The sequence below is a fragment of the Gobio gobio genome (assembly GCF_949357685.1).
Source record: "Gobio gobio genome assembly, chromosome: 4".
Taxonomy (NCBI): Eukaryota; Metazoa; Chordata; class Actinopteri; order Cypriniformes; family Gobionidae; genus Gobio; species Gobio gobio.
In genome coordinates this window covers 43,596,151-43,615,096 of record NC_137100.1, presented here as the reverse complement: position 1 = coordinate 43,615,096, position 18,946 = coordinate 43,596,151, and the positions used below count along the sequence as shown (strand labels likewise).

The 18,946-nt window shown below is 39.0% G+C and overlaps 1 protein-coding gene across 1 annotated transcript in view; it reads right to left on the bottom strand.

The window, feature by feature from the left end:
* cacna1ba (calcium channel, voltage-dependent, N type, alpha 1B subunit, a) overlaps positions 1-18,946 on the bottom strand; it is a gene marked incomplete at both ends in the record, with an annotated part of 146,297 nt that overhangs the window by 82,204 nt on the left and 45,147 nt on the right. The window contains one exon of the mRNA XM_079816016.1: positions 7,270-7,373. Within this exon, the coding sequence (XP_079672142.1) occupies positions 7,270-7,373 (104 nt within the window). The remainder of the gene's footprint in view (positions 1-7,269; positions 7,374-18,946) is intronic.

Here is an 18,946-nt window from a genome sequence, read left to right as displayed (position 1 = left end):
TAAAATTGTCTCTCAGTCTAGTTCTGTAGGCTACACAATCATGGGGAAGACTGCTGACTTGACAGTTGTCCAAAAGACGACCATTAACACCTTGCACAAGGAGGGCAAGACACAAAAGGTCATTGCAAAAGAGGCTGGTAGTTCACAGAGCTGTGTCCAAGCACATTAATAGAGAGGCGAAGGGAAGGAAAAGATGTGGTAGAAAAAAGTGTAAAAGCAATAGGGATAACCGCACCCTGGAGAGGATTGTGAAACAAAACCCATTCAAAAATGTGGGGGAGATTCACAAAGAGTGGACTGCAGCTGGAGTCAGTGCTTCAAGAACCACTACACACAGACGTATACAAGACATGGGTTTCAGCTGTCGCATTCCTTGTGTCAAGCCACTCTTGAACAACAGACAGCGTCAGAAGTGTCTCGCCTGTGCTAAAGACAAAAAGGACTGGACTGCTCCTGAGTGGTCCAAAGTTATGTTCTCTGATGAAAGTCAATTTTGCATTTCCTTTGGAAATCAGGGTCCCAGAGTCTGGAGGAAGAGAGGAAGAGAGGAGAGGCCCAGAATCCACGTTGCTTGAGGTCCGGTGTAAAGTTTCATCTGCTGGTGTTGGTCCACTGTGTTTTCTGAGGCAACCAGTACCTGGTTTAAGGACCATGCTATCCCTGTTCTTAATTGGCCAGCAAACTTGCCTGACCTTAACCCCATAGAAAATCTAGGGGGTATTGTGAAGAGGAAGATGCGATATGCCAGACCCAACAATGCCGAAGAGCTGAAGGCCACTATCAGAGCAACCGGGGCTTTCATAACACCTGAGCAGTGCCACAGACTGATCGACTCCATGCCACGGCGCATTGCTGCAGTAATTCAGGCAAAAGGAGCCCCAACTAAGTATTGAGAGCTGTACATGCTCATACTTTTCATGTTCATACTTTTCAGTTGGCCAAGATTTCTAAAAATCCTTTCTTTGTATTGGTCTTAAGTAATATTCAAATTTTCTGAGATACTGAATTTTGGATTTTCCTTAGTTGTCAGTTATAATCATCAAAATTAAAAGAAATAAACATTTGAAATATATCAGTCTGTGTGTAATGAATGAATATAATATACAAGTTTCACTTTTTGAATGGAATTAATGAAATAAATCAACTTTTTGATGATATTCTAATTATATGACCAGCACCTGTATATACAGTGGGGAGAACGAGTATTTGATACACTGCCGATTTTGCAGGTTTGCCCACTTACAAAGCATGCCATTTTTATCATAGGTACTCTTCAACTGTGAGTGACGGAATCTAAAACAAAAACCCAGAAAATCACATTGTATGATTTTTAAGTAATTAATTTGCATTTTATTGCATGACATAAGTATTTGATACATCAGAAAAGCAGAACCTAATATTTGGTACAGAAACATTTGTTTGCAATTACAGAGATTGTACGTTTCCTGTAGTTCTTGACCAGGTTTGCACGCACTGCAGCAGGGATTTTGGCTCACTCCTTCATACAGACCTTCTCCAGATCCTTAAGGTTTCGGGGCTATCGCTGGGCAATACAGACTTTCAGCTCCCTCCAAAGATTTTCTATTGGGTTCAGGTCTGGAGACTGGCTAGGCCACTCCAGGACCTTGAGATGCTTCTTACGGAGCCACTCCTTAGTTGCCCTGGCTGTGTGTTTCGAATCGTCTCCATGCTGGAAGACCCAGCCACGACCCATCTTCAATGCTCTTACTGAGGGAAGGAGGTTGTTGGCCAAGATCTCGCGATACATGGCCCCATCCATCCTCTCCTCAATACGGTGCACTCGTCCCCTTTGCAGAAAAACATCCCAAAGAATGATGTTTCCACCTCCATGCTTCACGGTTGGGATGGTGTTTTTGGGGTTGTATTCATCCTTCTTCTTCCTCCAAACACGGCGAGTGGAGTTTAGACCAAAAAGCTCTATTTTTGTCTCATCAGACCACATGACCTTCTCCCATTCCTCCTCTGGATCATCCAGATGGTCATTGGCAAACTTCAGACGGGCCTGGACATGCGCTGGCTTGAGCAGGGGGACCTTGCATACGCTGCAGGATTTTAATCCATGACGGTGTAGTGTGTTACTAATGGTTTTCTTTGAGACTGTGATCCCAGCTCTCTTCAGGTCATCGACCAGGTCCTGCCGTGTAGTTCTGGGCTGATCCCTCACCTTCCTCATGATCATTGATGCCCCACGAGGTGAGATCTTGCATGGTGCCCCAGACTGAGGGAGATTGACCGTCTTCTTGAACTTCTTCCGTTTTCTAACAATTGCAGCAACAGTTGTGGCCTTCTCACCAAGCTGCTTGCCTATTGTCCTGTAGCCCATCCCAGCCTTGTGCAGGTCTACAATTTTATCCCTAATGTCCTTACACAGCTCTCTGATCTTGGCCATTGTGGAGAGGTTGGAGTCTGTTTGATTGAGTGTGTGGACAGGTGTCTTTTATACAGGTAACAAGTTCAAACAGGTGCAGTTAATACAGGTAATGAGTGGAGAACAGGAGGGCTTCTTAAAGGAAAACTAACAGGTCTGTGAGAGCCGGAATTCTTACTGGTTGGTAGGTGATCAAATACTTATGTCATGCAATAAAATGCAAATTAATTATTTAAAAATCATACAATGTGATTTTCTGGATTTTTAGATTCCGTCTCTCACAGTTGAAGAGTACCTATGATAAAAATTACAGACCTCTACATGCTTTGTAAGTAGGAAAACCTGCAAAATTGGCAGTGTATCAAATACTTGCTCTCCCCACTGTATATAGTGGCAAGAAAAAGTATGTGAACCACTTGCAGAATCTGTGAAAATGTGAATAATTTTAACTAAATAAAAGAGATCATACAAAATGCACGTTATTTTTTATTTAGTAATGTCCTGAATAAGATATTTTACATAAAAATGTTTACATATAGTCCACAAGACAAAAAAAATAGCTGAGTTTATGAACCATTGATTTTCAATACTGTATTGTTCCCTGGATGATCCACGCCTGGTTTTTTTTTTGTGATAGTTGTTCATGAGTCCCTTGTTTGTCCTGAGCAGTTAAACTGCCCAATTTTCTTCAGAAAAATCCTCCAGGTCCTGCTCATTCTTCAGTTTTCCAGCATCTTTTGCATATTTTAACCCTCTCCAGCAGGGATTGTATGATCGTGGACTAACATTTTTATGTAAGATATCTTATTCAGGACAGTACTAAATAAAAAATAACATGCATTTTGTATGATCACTTTTATTTAGTTAAAATTATTCACATTTTCTGCAAGTGGTTCACATACTTTTTCTTGCCACTATATATATATATATATATATATATATATATATATATATATATATATATATATATATATATATATATATATATATATATATATATATATATATATATACACTCACCTAAAGGATTATTAGGAACACCATACTAATACTGTGTTTGACCCCCTTTCGCCTTCAGAACTGCCTTAATTCTACGTGGCATTGATTCAACAAGGTGCTGAAAGCATTCTTTAGAAATGTTGGCCCATATTGTTAGGATAGCATCTTGCAGTTGGAGATTTGTGGGATGCACATCCAGGGCACGAAGCTCCCGTTCTACCACATCCCAAAGGTGCTCTATTGGGTTGAGATCTGGTGACTGTGGGGGCCATTTTAGTACAGTGAACTCATTGTCATGTTCAAGAAACCAATTTGAAATGATTCGAGCTTTGTGACATGGTGCATTATCCTGCTGGAAGTAGCCATCAGAGGATGGGTACATGGTGGTCATAAAGGGATGGACATGGTCAGAAACAATGCTCAGGTAGGCCGTGGCATTTAAACGATGCCCAATTGGCACTAAGGGGCCTAAAGTGTGCCAAGAAAACATACCCCACACCATTACACCACCACCACCAGCCTGCACAGTGGTAACAAGGCATGATGGATCCATGTTCTCATTCTATTTACGCCAAATTCTGACTCTACCATCTGAATGTCTCAACAGAAATCGAAACTCCTCAGACCAGGCAACATTTTTCCAGTCTTCAACTGTCCAATTTTGTTGAGCTCGTGCAAATTGTAGCCTCTTTTTCCTATTTGTAGTGGAGATGAGTGGTACCCGGTGGGGTCTTCTGCTGTTGCAGCCCATCCGCCTCAAGGTTGTGCGTGTTGTGGCTTCACAAATGCTTTGCTGCATACCTCGGTTGTAACGAGTGGTTATTTCAGTCAAAGTTGCTCTTCTATCAGCTTGAATCAGTCGTCCCATTCTCCTCTGACCTCTAGCATTAACAAGGCATTTTCGCCCACAGGACTGCCGCATACTGGATGTTTTTCCCTTTTCACACCATTCTTTGTAAACCCTAGAAATGGTTGTGCGTGAAAATCCCAGTAACTGAGCAGATTGTGAAATACTCAGACAGGCCCGTCTGGCACCAACAACCATGCCATGCTCAAAATTGCTTCAAATCACCTTTCTTTCCCATTCTGGGTTCAGGAGATTGTCTTGACCAGGACCACACCCCTAAATGCATTGAAGCAACTGCCATGTGATTGGTTGATTAGATAATTGCATTAAAGCTACACTATGTAACTTTTCCGTCCACTAGAGGTCGCCTGTTCAAAACAAAGGTGTAGTTTGATGACGGCACGTTTGAGCGCAGAATCTCGGGACATGTGGTTTTCACCTCACAGCCGGTGGGAAACAGTCAGGATAGGACTCGGGCAGAAATCATGTTCATGGATGCGATTATTAACATGACTGTAGTCTGAAGCAGAGCAGGACCGAGTGTTGTGGAGCTGAGCAAGGCCGCAGGAGCGATTGAAGAGCGGGACTGTTATTATGGCATAGTCGCTGGCGGGACTTTTATTATGACACGGTTGCCGGCGCCACTTCCTCTTTTCCAGTCATGAGTTTGAGGTAACGCAACTCTGTTTATCGTATTAGATATATCTGAGTGTGTTGAAAAGGAAGTTATGACGTTCGCTCGGCGGCTGCTATGACACTTGTTCACAATGCAGTGATAGTAAAGTGTTTCACTGAATAAAACCGGAGACCGAGGGTGACGCAGATATGACGCAATCGACAGGCGACTCCCTCACACGCATAGCTCATACGTCCCGGTTCCTTGATTAAAATAGCAATTTTCTCACGATTTACAAATAGTTGAAAACATTTGGGATATTCTAAGTACTCAACTGAACAAAATATATAACACTGGCCTAGTGGTTTCTGGATATTTTACTGCAAAAATCCTACATAGTTCACCTTTAATGAGAAATTGAACAGGTGTTCCTAATAATCCTTTAGGTGAGTGTATATATATCTATATATATCCACTAAAGCTATTGTAAGTTCAGGAGTGACTCCTATATTTTGTACACTCATGTAACAAAAACAGTAGATTCACTAAAGACCACACTAATTTTTTTTTTAATTTATCAATATTTAACAATATTGCATTTCTAACATATGCAGCACAAACATATTGCATGTCTAACATATGCAGCACAACCACATAAAAATCTGTCAACTACAGCCTTGAAAAATGTCAAAGGACTTTAGAGTCCCTCTGAAGGAGCAACAATATATATCTAATGCCACACGATAGCAACACAGACATGTAAACATTAGATTGAGGATTTGTAGGAAATCATAAATTCTAATCCCACCAGCAGCTAAATTCACCACAAAGCATTCATCCAGAGACCTTCCATTTAAAAGATGTGTGTGTGTGTGTGTGTGTGTGTGTGTGTGTGTGTGTGTGTGTGTGTGTGTGTGTGTGTGTGTGTGTGTGTGTGTGTGTGTGTGTGTGTGTGTGTGTGTGTGTGTGTGTGTGTGTGTGTGTGTGTGTGTGTGTGTGTGTGTGTGTGTGTGTGTGTGTGTGTGTGTGAACTAGAGAGAAAGTGGCAAATAGAGAGTGAGAGAGAGCAAGAGAGGTAAAGCATGAGGGGAAAATAAAGATGCTTTAGTGTGAGTAATGTTATTTGTTTTATAGAAAGTGAATGTGGCTTTTGGCTCGATCACAATTGATGGAGGAAAAACCTAATTGTGACCAACATTACATTGGCAAAATAGAGCTGCCTAATCAAATTTAGAAGCAGGGCTCTACTGCACTTAACACTGAGTCTACTCTCTATATGCATAATCTAGGTGAATAGATTCCAAACTGTAGGACAGAAATTATTTTATGGGGCTTTCAATGGTTTAGGAAAGCCCATTTATTTCAAAAGAAATATAAGCCCACCGAATAGCTATAACATGCCTCCCTTTAAGATGCATCATTTTAAAAGGAACGCTGTTTGTTTGCTTCCAATATAAGGTTCAAATGGTTACTGCATACTTTGTATTGGTACATTTTTAGATCAAGAGAATGAATTCTGAAGGAAGACGGATTAGTTAGGTTGCGTGAGGTTTGCATCCCTCTCCATTGAGACAAGTGCTGAATGGAAAATCATATAAAATTGCAAGCCAGGGTCCTTTCAACTCATGACTGAACTGAAATTTGAATTTAATGCAACAGCAAAAAACAGAAGAATCTCACTCGTTCAACACAGGTCTTGAGATTAAAAAAAAAATTCACTATGATTATGATTATTTTAAAATAGTTATACTGAACTGTATGTTTCTGGAAATAACCCATATGTTGTATAATATGTTTATGGGAAATTCATGCTGGAAAATGAAATACATACCAGTATTATTAAAAACAACAGTTACAGCAGTTAAATTCCTTTATAACACTTCAATTCCTCTGATTCAAACTAAATTCAAATTTGAATTACTTAAATTCAAATTAAGTTACTGAATTTAAGGCACTCAAATAAATAAATAAATACATGGTAACAATTTAGTTTAGGATTCAATTCTCATTATTAACTAGTTGCGTATTAGCATACATATAACAAGGATATTGGCTGTTTATTAGTAGTTATAAAGCACATATTAATGCCTTATTCAGCATGACCATATTCCGCATCCCTTAATCCTACCCAATAAATACCTAAACTTAACAACAACCTCACTAACTATTAATAAGCAGTAATTAAGCGTTTATTGAGGCAAAAGTCATAGTTAATAGTTAGTTAATAGTGAGAACTGGACCCTGATCTAAAAAATAAATAAAAATGTCCCTTTCCACCATTTCATCACTAATGATTATAATGTCAGGCCAGTTGTTTCTTTTCAAGAAATTCTAAGTACATTTTAAGATAATGAGGTTAAATTCCAGAGAATTCCCACATAGTTGGGACTAATGTGATGACTCTGATTTCAGACTCACCCTGACAGCACACCCAGAACCAAGTTGAGCATGAAGAAAGAGCCAATGATGATGAGTGGGATGAAGTAGAGCCAGTTCCAGGTGTTCCCTGAAGCATCGTTGGCCTGCAATGAGACACAAGTTATGAAAGTAGAAACTGAGAAGGAGCACAGGTACAGAGAGAATTAAACATCAGTGCGAGAACACATAAAAATCTCCACAGACTTCTCCCTGCCTTGAAATCCTTCACTAACAACCTCTGTAATAATCTCTTTAACACATTTCATGATAACACACCCACAGCCGTAATCCTTTTTATTGTTTGGATAATTGCTTTTTGGTGAGATCCCATGGTCTTTTTCAGGGTAAAAAAGGACATAAAAAGCAATCTACTGGTCATCGCTCTGTGAAGAAAACCCTTCTAGACTAGTGAGTGACACTGACCGAGTTTCACTATGCAGCATATACAACACTGGGCCATTCACAGCTTTTATGAGGCATGCAAAGACAAGATTTCTCCTAGTGGTCATTTATTTGCAAATAGCTCTAACATAATGTCTTGTAATTGTTAGGGGATCAAGGAGAATGCTGATTCAGCACACACGTACAGATCCTCAAACCCCCTCTACTCTTTTACACAGCTGTTTCTACGGCAACCAGCTCGTCGTGCCTACCTCTGTCCCTTTATCTCTCTTGATTTAGCTTTAAAATTGCATTTTTGGCACGAGCAGTAAAGCAGTCAGAGCCAAATTCCACTCCTGCATCTCCACTCCTCTGAGTATTAAATTTATTACAGTGCTGTAGGGAATTTGTCTGACTGACTTTTTCTTAATCACAATTTATTTATTACTGCTAAAGTCTATATCGGTTACTGTTTCATGCATCTGAATGAAAGATGACAGCACAATAGTATCTCTTAAGCAAAACATTTTTGTTTTAAAATGAACAGACTCTTAGCGCAGGGTAGGTTGCCAGATATTGCCATCCTTGTGGTTTAAAATGAATGGAAGATGAAAGCCATCTGACACTGGGGGAAAAAAGGAGATCCCACTGAAACAGCTTTATCTCATTCTGAGGGCGCATGGAACAATGTTGAATCGCCTACACTTCCTCTAAAGCCTGAAAATTGCTGTGACATACTAAATGGATTTGTGTTCGGTAGCCGAAAGGCTTGACATTGTCTCAGTGTTCTGGAGGGTTAGATGTTTTATGTAGCCATTGGATCACAGGTCCAACCCTCGGGTGATACAGTGATCGGAGGAATGCTGAATACAGATTACCACAGTAATGACAACAGCATCTGCTGACCAGACATGAGAGACAGTATAATGGTTAAGCAATTTAACCTGGGCCAATTATCCAGTGCTTCCAATCCAACTACCACATTTTATGAGGTGTGAATACATCTGCTCTTAAAATGACAAACAATACACAAATCTTGGGATCGTTCACCCAAAAATGAAAATTCTATCATTTACTCACGCTTTTTTCTACGGTACAACAAAAAAATACATATTTTGAAGAATGTTGGCAACTAAACAGTTGTGATTACAACTGACTTCCATTGTGTGGACTAAAAAAAAAATTCACAAAATATCTTTATGTTCACTATTCATTATATTGTATATTTATTTTGGGTTAATTATCCCTTTAATGGTTGAAAATGGATTTGCATGATTTGTTATCTTTTTTTCTTTGATCAAATCACCTCAGATATAATAGTCTGAGTTTCTGTTGATTAAACCAATCTCTTTCTTTGTACTTTTCATTTCAATGAACTCAAAATTTTAAGGCAACCTGGGGCTTATACCATGGAGCCGGTTTAGGTTGATAGCCATGTATACATTTCATGTTAGTTTGCGCAGAGAAAATTTATGATCAGCATCATGGTACCAACAAAGCCTGATTTGGTTTTGTCAACTTGAAACTAATGTAACCCTGCAATCATGGTATATAGGCCCCAGGTTACTTACTTTTTTATGATAAAGCAACAATATATATATATATATATATATATTATATATTATTTTTTTTAAATGATAAAGCAAAAAAATAAGCACACTGTACATGTGTATGTTTTTAAATTTACCAATTGGTCCTGTTATGAGAGTTTTTTTCTGTTTGTTTGTTAACAATATAAAAAATATATATATATATTAATAATAAATAAATAAAATTATATATATATATATATATATATATATATATATATATATATATATATATATATATATATACACACTCACCTAAAGGATTATTAGGAACACCATACTAATACTGTGTTTGACCCCCTTTCGCCTTCAGAACTGCCTTAATTCTACGTGGCATTGATTCAACAAGGTGCTGAAAGCATTCTTTAGAAATGTTGGCCCATATTGATAGGATAGCATCTTGCAGTTGATGGAGATTTGTGGGATGCACATCCAGGGCACGAAGCTCCCGTTCCACCACATCCCAAAGATGCTCTATTGGGTTGAGATCTGGTGACTGTGGGGGCCATTTTAGTACAGTGAACTCATTGTCATGTTCAAGAAATCAATTTGAAATGATTCGAGCTTTGTGACATGGTGCATTATCCTGCTGGAAGTAGCCATCAGAGGATGGGTACACAGTGGTCATAAAGGGATGGACATGGTCAGAAACAATGCTCAGGTAGGCCGTAGCATTTAAACGAAGCCCAATTGGCACTAAGGGGCCTAAAGTGTGCCAAAAAAACATCGCCCACACCATTACACCACGACCACCACCAGCCTGCACAGTGGTAACAAGGCATGATGGATCCATGTTCTCGTTCTGTTTACGCCAAATTCTGACTCTACCATCTGAATGTCTCAATAGAAATCGAGACTCCTCAGACCAGGCAACATTTTTCCAGTCTTCAACTGTCCAATTTTGGTGAGCTTGTGCAAATTGTAGCCTCTTTTTCCTATTTGTAGTGGAGATGAGTGGTACCCGGTGGGGTCTTCTGCTGTTGTAGCCCATCCGCCTCAAGGTTGTGCGTGTTGTGGCTTCACAAATGCTTTGCTGCATACCTCGGTTGTAACGAGTGGTTATTTCAGTCAAAGTTGCTCTTCTATCAGCTTGAATCAGTCGGCCCATTCTCCTCTGACCTCTAGCATCAACAAGGCATTTTCGCCCACAGGACTGCCGCATACTGGATGTTTTTCCCTTTTCACACCATTCTTTGTAAACCCTAGAAATGGTTGTGCGTGAAAATCCCAGTAACTGAGCAGATTGTGAAATACTCAGACCAGCCCGTCTGGCACCAACAACCATGCCATGCTCAAAATTGCTTAAATCAACTTTCTTTCCCATTCTGACATTCAGTTTGGAGTTCAGGAGATTGTCTTGACCAGGACCACACCCCTAAAAGCAACTGCCATGTGATTGGTTGATTAGATAATTGCATTAATGAGAAATTGAACAGGTGTTCCTAATAATCCTTTATATATATATTTAAAAATACAAATATTCCATGTAGTTTAACATTTTAGGTGAAATATAAATTTAATGTCAGCAACTCACATACTATGTGCATAAATATTTATTTATTGCAACTGATAATAATTGGGGCATAACAACTTTATTGTGCGAAGTGAGTAAATCAGGCACTGCAATGTATAAAAAAAAAAAATGTGAGCATTTCTAAACAAGATGTGTAAACTGTGGATAATAATAGTGTGATAAATGTGGTAATCGAGTTCTCAGCAATGCACTGGGGCATGAATAAATAAAGCTGTTACTATTTATTGTTTTGCTGCTTGCATTTATGCTGTTTTTCTTTTTTGTTTTGTGTTTGTTGACATCTTCAACTATTTGTCATGTGGTAAGATCACAACAATACTGTTATTTCACCGTTCACTGTATGAATAATGAAACAAATTTGCAAAATAGCTAGTAGCTATAATGTGGCACCTCTATCCTTTACACACTTATCATTTATCTGTAAATAAAACAAAATCAACGAAAATGGCCTGAAATAAATTCGGAGACAGCATATAAACCTAGAGGCTGTAGTCAAACTCCCACAACAGAGAGATTTGATTCCTTTCCTATAATTGCAATGTCATTAATGAGACACAGCAGAGTCTAAAGGGACATATCAATTTAGCAAAATGTGTCTCTAGCAGAGAACAACTGTGCTTTATTATTAATATTTAAGTGGCATTATTGTTTCTATTAATGTCTATTCCTTACCATTAAAGGAACACTCCACTATTTTTGAAAATAGGCTAAATTCCCACCTCCCCTAGAGTTAAACAGTTGAGTTTTACCATTCAGCCAATCTCCGGGTCTGGCGGTAGCACTTTTAGCATAGCTTAGCATAGATCATTTCTTTAAAAACACCCTGTGGTGAAAATACAATTTTTTAAGTTGTTTATATGTCTTTGAGGTGTTTTTAATATGCTTTTAGAAAAAACATATGCAAATTCATAAGTCAGTACCATTGCTCAGTAATTTCTCCTTAAAACTGCAGTGAACCAAAAAAGGTTTGAAATCGCTGGTGTTTCTGACATTGACCAATCACGCCAATGTTTAAATGTAATTTTGGTGATCAGAGATTAGTTTTAAGGGATACAATTATTGACCACAGGGGGACTTTAAAAGAAAATCTTACTGACCCCAAACTTTTGAACGGTATAGTGTATATGTCATTTAACACTGAAAATAATCAAAAAGTTTAATAGTTCAGTGTGTGTAAATATGGATTATTTACCCAATAATTGAAATCAATTGAATCCATTCTCCAGCATGGAGTGATATTGGCTTTCGGCCTATAGTATGTAGATTGTTTTAAATCAGTCATTTATGAGGGACAGTGTTTAGGATGCTCCTTTAGAAGCTTTAGTATGTAGGCTATAAGAAGTACGGCAGAACACCAGGTTTTGGGACAGAGCTGGTTATATGTCTACAGAGAATTGGAGAGCAAAGAGGATGAGGATAAACGGATGCCAGCTTCTAATTTTCCACTGATGTAAAGTTCTAGTGTCCGAGATAATCAGATTATTTCTATGAGAGCCTAGGTCTGGATGCTAAGATCTAGGAACATTCATCTGTCATTAGACCTCTCATCAGGGATCCCAAAGGACTGAAAGGCCAGTTTGCCGAAGAACACTTAAGGAGGAGAGAAACAGAGAAACCGTGTACTATTGCTCAAGAGTGCAGTCATTCAGTGGTCATTCCGCTCATAATTGGAGCGGACTGTAAAACATTCTATACACTGGCTGCTGTCAACAAACTACAAACTACCAAAGAAAATGTTTATTTTCCAAACGTGTGGCTTATTAAATCATGTCATATACAAAGGACATCCGCAAAGCACAAAAAAAAAACTATATTAATTTCACTTCCAACCTGACACACTAGGAGATTGAGTGCAGTGCGAATGAAAGAGTTTATTTTATAGGTGGCTGGTCTTCCAGTAAAACACATGAAGAGACAGGACTTGGCACAGTACTGTGGATCCAAACACGATCCATCTTTGCTCCCTGCCGGGCTATTTTTAAACATTTAACAGTAGATTGATCAATTGGGCTATCATACTAACAATGCTGAATGCCAGGGAACATGGTCACCATATACCACACAGATCACCCTGTCAGTTGAGTGGCTGTACAGCATAACGCGGCCACCTGGTAGATGCTACTGTTTAGAGTGCTACAGAGATACTCAATCAACACAATCAGACATAAATATAATAAAGTTTCACACAAACAAAGTCAAAACCTAGGGCCAGTTTCACAAACATCTGGGGGGGTGCAATACTTGAAAAATTAAAAGTCTCTTTATTATACTAAGTGGGACTGAGTGGTAAAACATCTTATTTTGATACCTTGATGTTTGTTTTTGTTCCTCATTTTTTACACTATTTACAGATAATTGTTTTGGTATATAATCATATCAATATTAAATGTAGTATTAAAAAATGAACAAATAGCCTAATTTTCTGCATATACAATTTCATAAATTATCAGCTAGCTAAGAACAACTTTGTTCTGGTTTCACCTCACTCCAGTCTAAACGAAATTATTTTTATTATTTTACTACAGATTGTCAACAGAAATAAGCGGAAATACTGTGGATAATTCAATCAACTAATTCTTACTATCCACTCTTGCTAAATTGGGTTAGCACACTTGTGTTCTCATTTCAGAAGTGTTCTGAGTAAAAGATTAAACTGATTCGTGAGTTCAGTGTTGGACAGATCAGTTGTTCTAACCAGTCGTTAAAATGATTCGATTCAAAGGAGTCATTAGCAGACGCGTTGTGTGCGAATCTCGTCTGTTAGAACATTGCGAAAGATTTGTCAACACACAGAAAACACTTCATAACTGGATAGAATTTGTTTCCCGTTTATTGAAAGTATGGTTTATGTCAGCTGGTCAGAGAAGAGTCAGTATTTTTTGAGCGCAATTCACACCCAGCGGTAATTCAAGGAAAAAAAATGTCGGAATGCGCCACGTGCAACATGGATTCGGTCTGTGCCATGGATTGTGAAATATTAGAAAGCTAAGACTACTTATTTTGCAGACAGTGAGAGTGTGAGTGCGCGCGGGGGAGGGCACTCTGCTCGTTCTCTCTGTCACTCAGTTAGCATGCGCCCTATCACAAGCGCAGCAGTCAACTACATCACTCATAAATCACAATAACGCCCAAAAATGTCCAATGTAGGAAAAACCCTTACTGCAAAAACAGGAGTAAAACAAACGATTATTTGCTTAAATTAAAGGCAGTTGGACTTGACAGTGATCCTTACAAAGAACCAGGTCCATGGACATTGACATGTGGTCAGGTATCGGGTTTTCCTGACATTTATATGTAGGCCTACCTGATTTCGGCACCAGGAAAATGCATAAAGCAAGACCTGTAAATCTGCTAGACAACACTATAAATACAATATAGGTAAATCTAAATCCAGATGATCTTATACCATTGTTATATATCGTCATATCGCTCAGACGTAAAAAATGGTAAAGCACCCAGGCATTATAGACTTTCCATAAGGTGCTTGGAAACCATGTGTATTGTGATGGGCTATGTACAAATAAATTTAACTTGAAACGTTTTTTTGCGAAAATAAAGTGACAGGACATCAATGGATATTCTGGTTGTTTCAATATATATTAAGTTATCTGGACATCTCTCAGCTGTTTACCAACAGGCAGATGATACAGAGTTCTGCGGTGTAAACTCAATCTCTTTTTAAAAAAAATTCCTTTGTGCTCCTATCTACCTATCTATCAATCCAATCTTGCTTTGTAAGGAAAACTGAGTTTGTCTAACACTATCCAACAGTATCCCCCTTTGTAGAACACAAGGCATTTCGCACATTTGTGTGCCCATGGGCATGCTGGTCTGAAAACGAGGTGAGTTCAGGTGCATTGTTGGCGCGTTGCTATTTTGAGGCAGCTGAAACAGACTGCGGCATTGACCAACTGAAACCTGGTCTAAAGTCAAGAGTGCAATATTTTTGTGTTATTTAAAGAGCGTGTTAGTAATATGCACCTATTCGGGTCCACAACACACGTACACTTTGCTTATTACACACAGGGATGCACAGCAGCACACACAAACATTTTTAATATTAAAAATAAAAAAATTCCTCTCTGGAGAATTGTTCAGTCTTTGCGCTCACAAATTCCGCCATGGTGCAAGCGCAACTGGCTTTTAAAGGGAATGGGAGATGAGAATCTGATTGGTTTATTACACATTATGCCCAAAACACACCCATTACTCATTAAGAGAACACGGACAACCCTTTTCGACCATTTTTCCCGTTGTTAAACTAGCAAAAGAGGATTCGGACATGCACTAAGTGCCCCGTGCGCTTTAGACCATGCCCTTAGATCGTTAAAATAGGGCCCTCAGTCTTTTTGCCACTCAATGAGTGTAACCACAGTGGCTCTGCCTACTGTGACGTGCATACCCTCTATACAACAAATAAAAAACATTTTAATTATATATTTATCCATCTATTAACCTTTTCTACATACAAGAACCTCACAATGATTTTAGGAACTTTTTTTAATAATTTACCTTTTTTATTTCAAATAAAAATATTAAGAAAGCAGATAAAAATAATTTCAAGAATATTAGGAATTCAAAATATAAATATATTTTAAGAATATATAAATCAAGAAGATTTCCTTGCTTATTAAAAATGTCAGAAAATAAGAAGCAATCGTTGTTCAAAAGAATTTTATTCTTAAGAATATTTCATGAATCTTGCCCCTGGTCTAAAACTGTAGTGTGTAAAATTAACATAAGATGTTATGAAATAACCAGAGAGTTCTGAAAAATTCATTGCATGCCCCAAAAATAACTGGATGTCTGAGTTGAATATTTCAGAGATATTACGCCATTTCTCTGGCTACTTTTGCAAATGAGCTGCGTACTGATTGGAGCCTATCAGAGCTCTATTAGAAATGAGAAAATGAAGAACCGAGGGGAAGCATATTGATCTCCGGAGAGAAGCCACTGATTTGATACATATAGCCTGCTTTTCAGCCTGGACTCAGTAGTGAGGAGACCTAATTAGAGGGGAGACGGCCGACGTTAACATGCACAATTGCTCTTAAAGAACGAATGAGAACTTGCTGTCCCTGAAAAGAACCAGCACAGTAGTAGTATTTTTAATTAAATATCTGCTTAACAAAACAAGGGTGCGTGATTGAGTGGATTGTCTGTTTAGGGATTTGATGTTGCAGAAACATGAATTGATGTGATTTTTGCATTATTGGGTAAGCAACGGTATTAACTTGAGTGCTGTGCTCATTATATTCTTTCATATTCTTTCTGAGCTCTCTCTCTCTCTCCACTGAGGTTAAAGAGCTGTCAGGGAACTGTCCCTGGTGGTGAAGACGTTAACAGGGAGATGAGATATATGGTGAGTATACCAGAGCACTCTAGAGCAGTGGTTTTCAAACTTTTCTAAGTGCGACCCTTTTTTTTTTTTAAATTGATGCGACCTATATATATATATATATATATATATATATATATATATATATATATATATATATATATATATATATATATATATATATATATATATATACACACACACACACACACACCGATCAGGCATAACATTAGGACCACCTTCCTAATATTGTGTTGGTCCCACTTTTGCTACCAAAACAGTCCTGACCCATCGAGGCATGGACTCCACTAGACCCCTGAAGGTGTGCTATGGTATCTGGCACCAAGATGTTGCAGCAGATCCTTTAAGTCCTTTAAGTTGCAAGTAGGGGCCTCCATGGATCGGACTTGTTTGCTCAGCATATCCCACAGATGCTCGATTGGATTGAGATCTGGGGAATTTGGAGGCCAAGTCAACACCTCAAACTTGTTGTTGTGCTCCTCAATCCATTCCTGAACCATTTTTGCTTTGTGACAGAGCGCATTATCATGCTGAAAGAGGCCACAGCCACCAGAAAATACCGTTTCCACACTCTAAAAAAAAAAGGTTCTATATTGCACAAAAAATGGTTCTTGGCTCGTAATCATAGGGGAACCTTTTTTAGTGCTATATAGCACCAATTTTGGTGCTTCAGTGGTTCTTCAGCGGTTCTTCAGAGGTTCTTCAGCGGTTCTTCAGAGGTTCTTCACCGGTTCTTTGACTAAGGTGCTATATAGCACCTCTGAAGAACCACTGAAGAACCACTGAAGCACCAAAATTGGTGCTATATAGCACTAAAAAAGGTTCCCCTATGATTACAAGCCTTTTTTTTTTAGAGTGCATGAAAGGGTGTACATGGTCTGCACTCCGCAACAATGCTTAGGTAGGTGGTACATGTCAAAGTAACATCCACATGGATGGCATGACCCAAGGTTTCCCAGCAGAACATTGCCCAAAGCATCACACTGCCTCCACCGGCTTGACTTCTTCCCATAGAGCATCCTGGTGCCCTGTGTTCCCCAAGTAAGCGACGCACACGGCCATCCACGTGATGTAAAAGAAAACGTCATTCATCAGACCAGGCCACCTTCTTCCATTGCTCCATGGTTCAGTTCTGATGCTCACGTGCATCAGAGTCAAGTCACCTTCATTATATTGCGCTTTTTACAACACAGATTGCTTCAAAGCAGCTTTACAGTGATAATAGGAAATTAATTTTCTTTTTTGAAAAGTTTTTGATTTAAAATGGCGACGGCATGTACGCAAGCATTATGTGTTCAGCCTATAGGAAAAGCGTGTTTGAATACGTATGTGTGCATATGTGTTTTTATCTGTATAGAGGGGAAGGGAACTGAAGGAGGCCTTCACAAGGGAGAGTCTAGTTGGCACGGTCTCTGCTGACACTTCAGGGATGCGTTGGTCGTGTCTAGGCGCAGGGCCACCATCTGATCTGGATCCGACAGACTACAGTAAACCTCGGGATAAACAGAGAGACTAACATTAGCGTAGATGGCATTCTTTTTATGATGTAACGAGTACATCAGATGTTATGGGAAGTGTTTCCGGTTCCTGCTGACCTAGTTAATGCAGCCTAAAACAATCATTTAACTGATTTGAATAATAGAAATTGATAATGTTCTAGGTGTATTCCATAGTATAGAGATGTGTTTTTAGTCTAGATTTAAACTGACAGAGTTTGACTGTTTCCCGAACAATGCTAGGAAAACTGTTCCAGAGTTTAGGTGCTAAATAAGAAAAGGATTGTCCGTCTGCAGATGATTTTGATATTCTAGGTATTATCAACTGGTCAGAGTTTTGAGACTGTAATAAACATGATGGAGTATAATGTGTTAAGAGCTCATTCAGGTACTGGCGAGCTAAACCATTTAGAGCTTTGTAAGTAATAAGCAAGATTTTAAAATTGATACGATGTTTAACAGGAAGCCAGTGCAGTGTTGACAGAACTGGGATAATATGATCATACTTCCTGGTTCTAGTAAGAACTCGAGCTGCTGCGTTTTGGACCAGCTGCAGTTTATTTATTAAGCGAGCAGGGCAACCACCCAGTAGAGCATTACAATAATCTAGCCTTGAGGTCATGAACGCATGAACTAACTGTTCAGCATTTTGCATCGAAAGCATGTGCTGAAATTTAGATATATTTTTAAAATGAAGTTGCTAGAAACAGATGCTAGAAACGTGGCTTTCTGCGTGGACAGGGGTCAGCATGGACACCCTGACTGGTCTGTGGCTATGCAGCCCCATACGCAGAAAACTGCGATGCACTGTGTATTCTGACAACTTTCTATAAGAACCAGCATTAACTTCTTGAGCAATTTGAGCTACAGTAGCTTGTCTGTTTGATCAGACCACACGGGCCAGCCTTCACTCCCCACGTGCATCAATGAGCCTTGGCCGCCCATGACCCTGTTGCCGGTTCATCACTGTTCCTTCCTTGGAAGACTTTTGATAGATACTGACCACTGCAGACCGGGAACACCCCACAAGAGCTGCAGTTTTGGAGATGCTCTGACCCAGTCATCTAGCAATCACAATTTGGCTCTTGTCAAACTCGCTCAAATCCTTACGCTTGCCCATTTTTCCTGCTTCTAACACATCAACTTTGAGGACAAAATGTTTGCTTGCTGCCTAATATAGCGAACCCACTAACAGGTGCCGTGATGAAGAGATAATCAGTGTTATTCACTTCACCGGTCATAATGTTATGCCTGATCGGTGTATATACACATACATATTTGACATGCAATAATATGCATACATGAATAAATTTACATG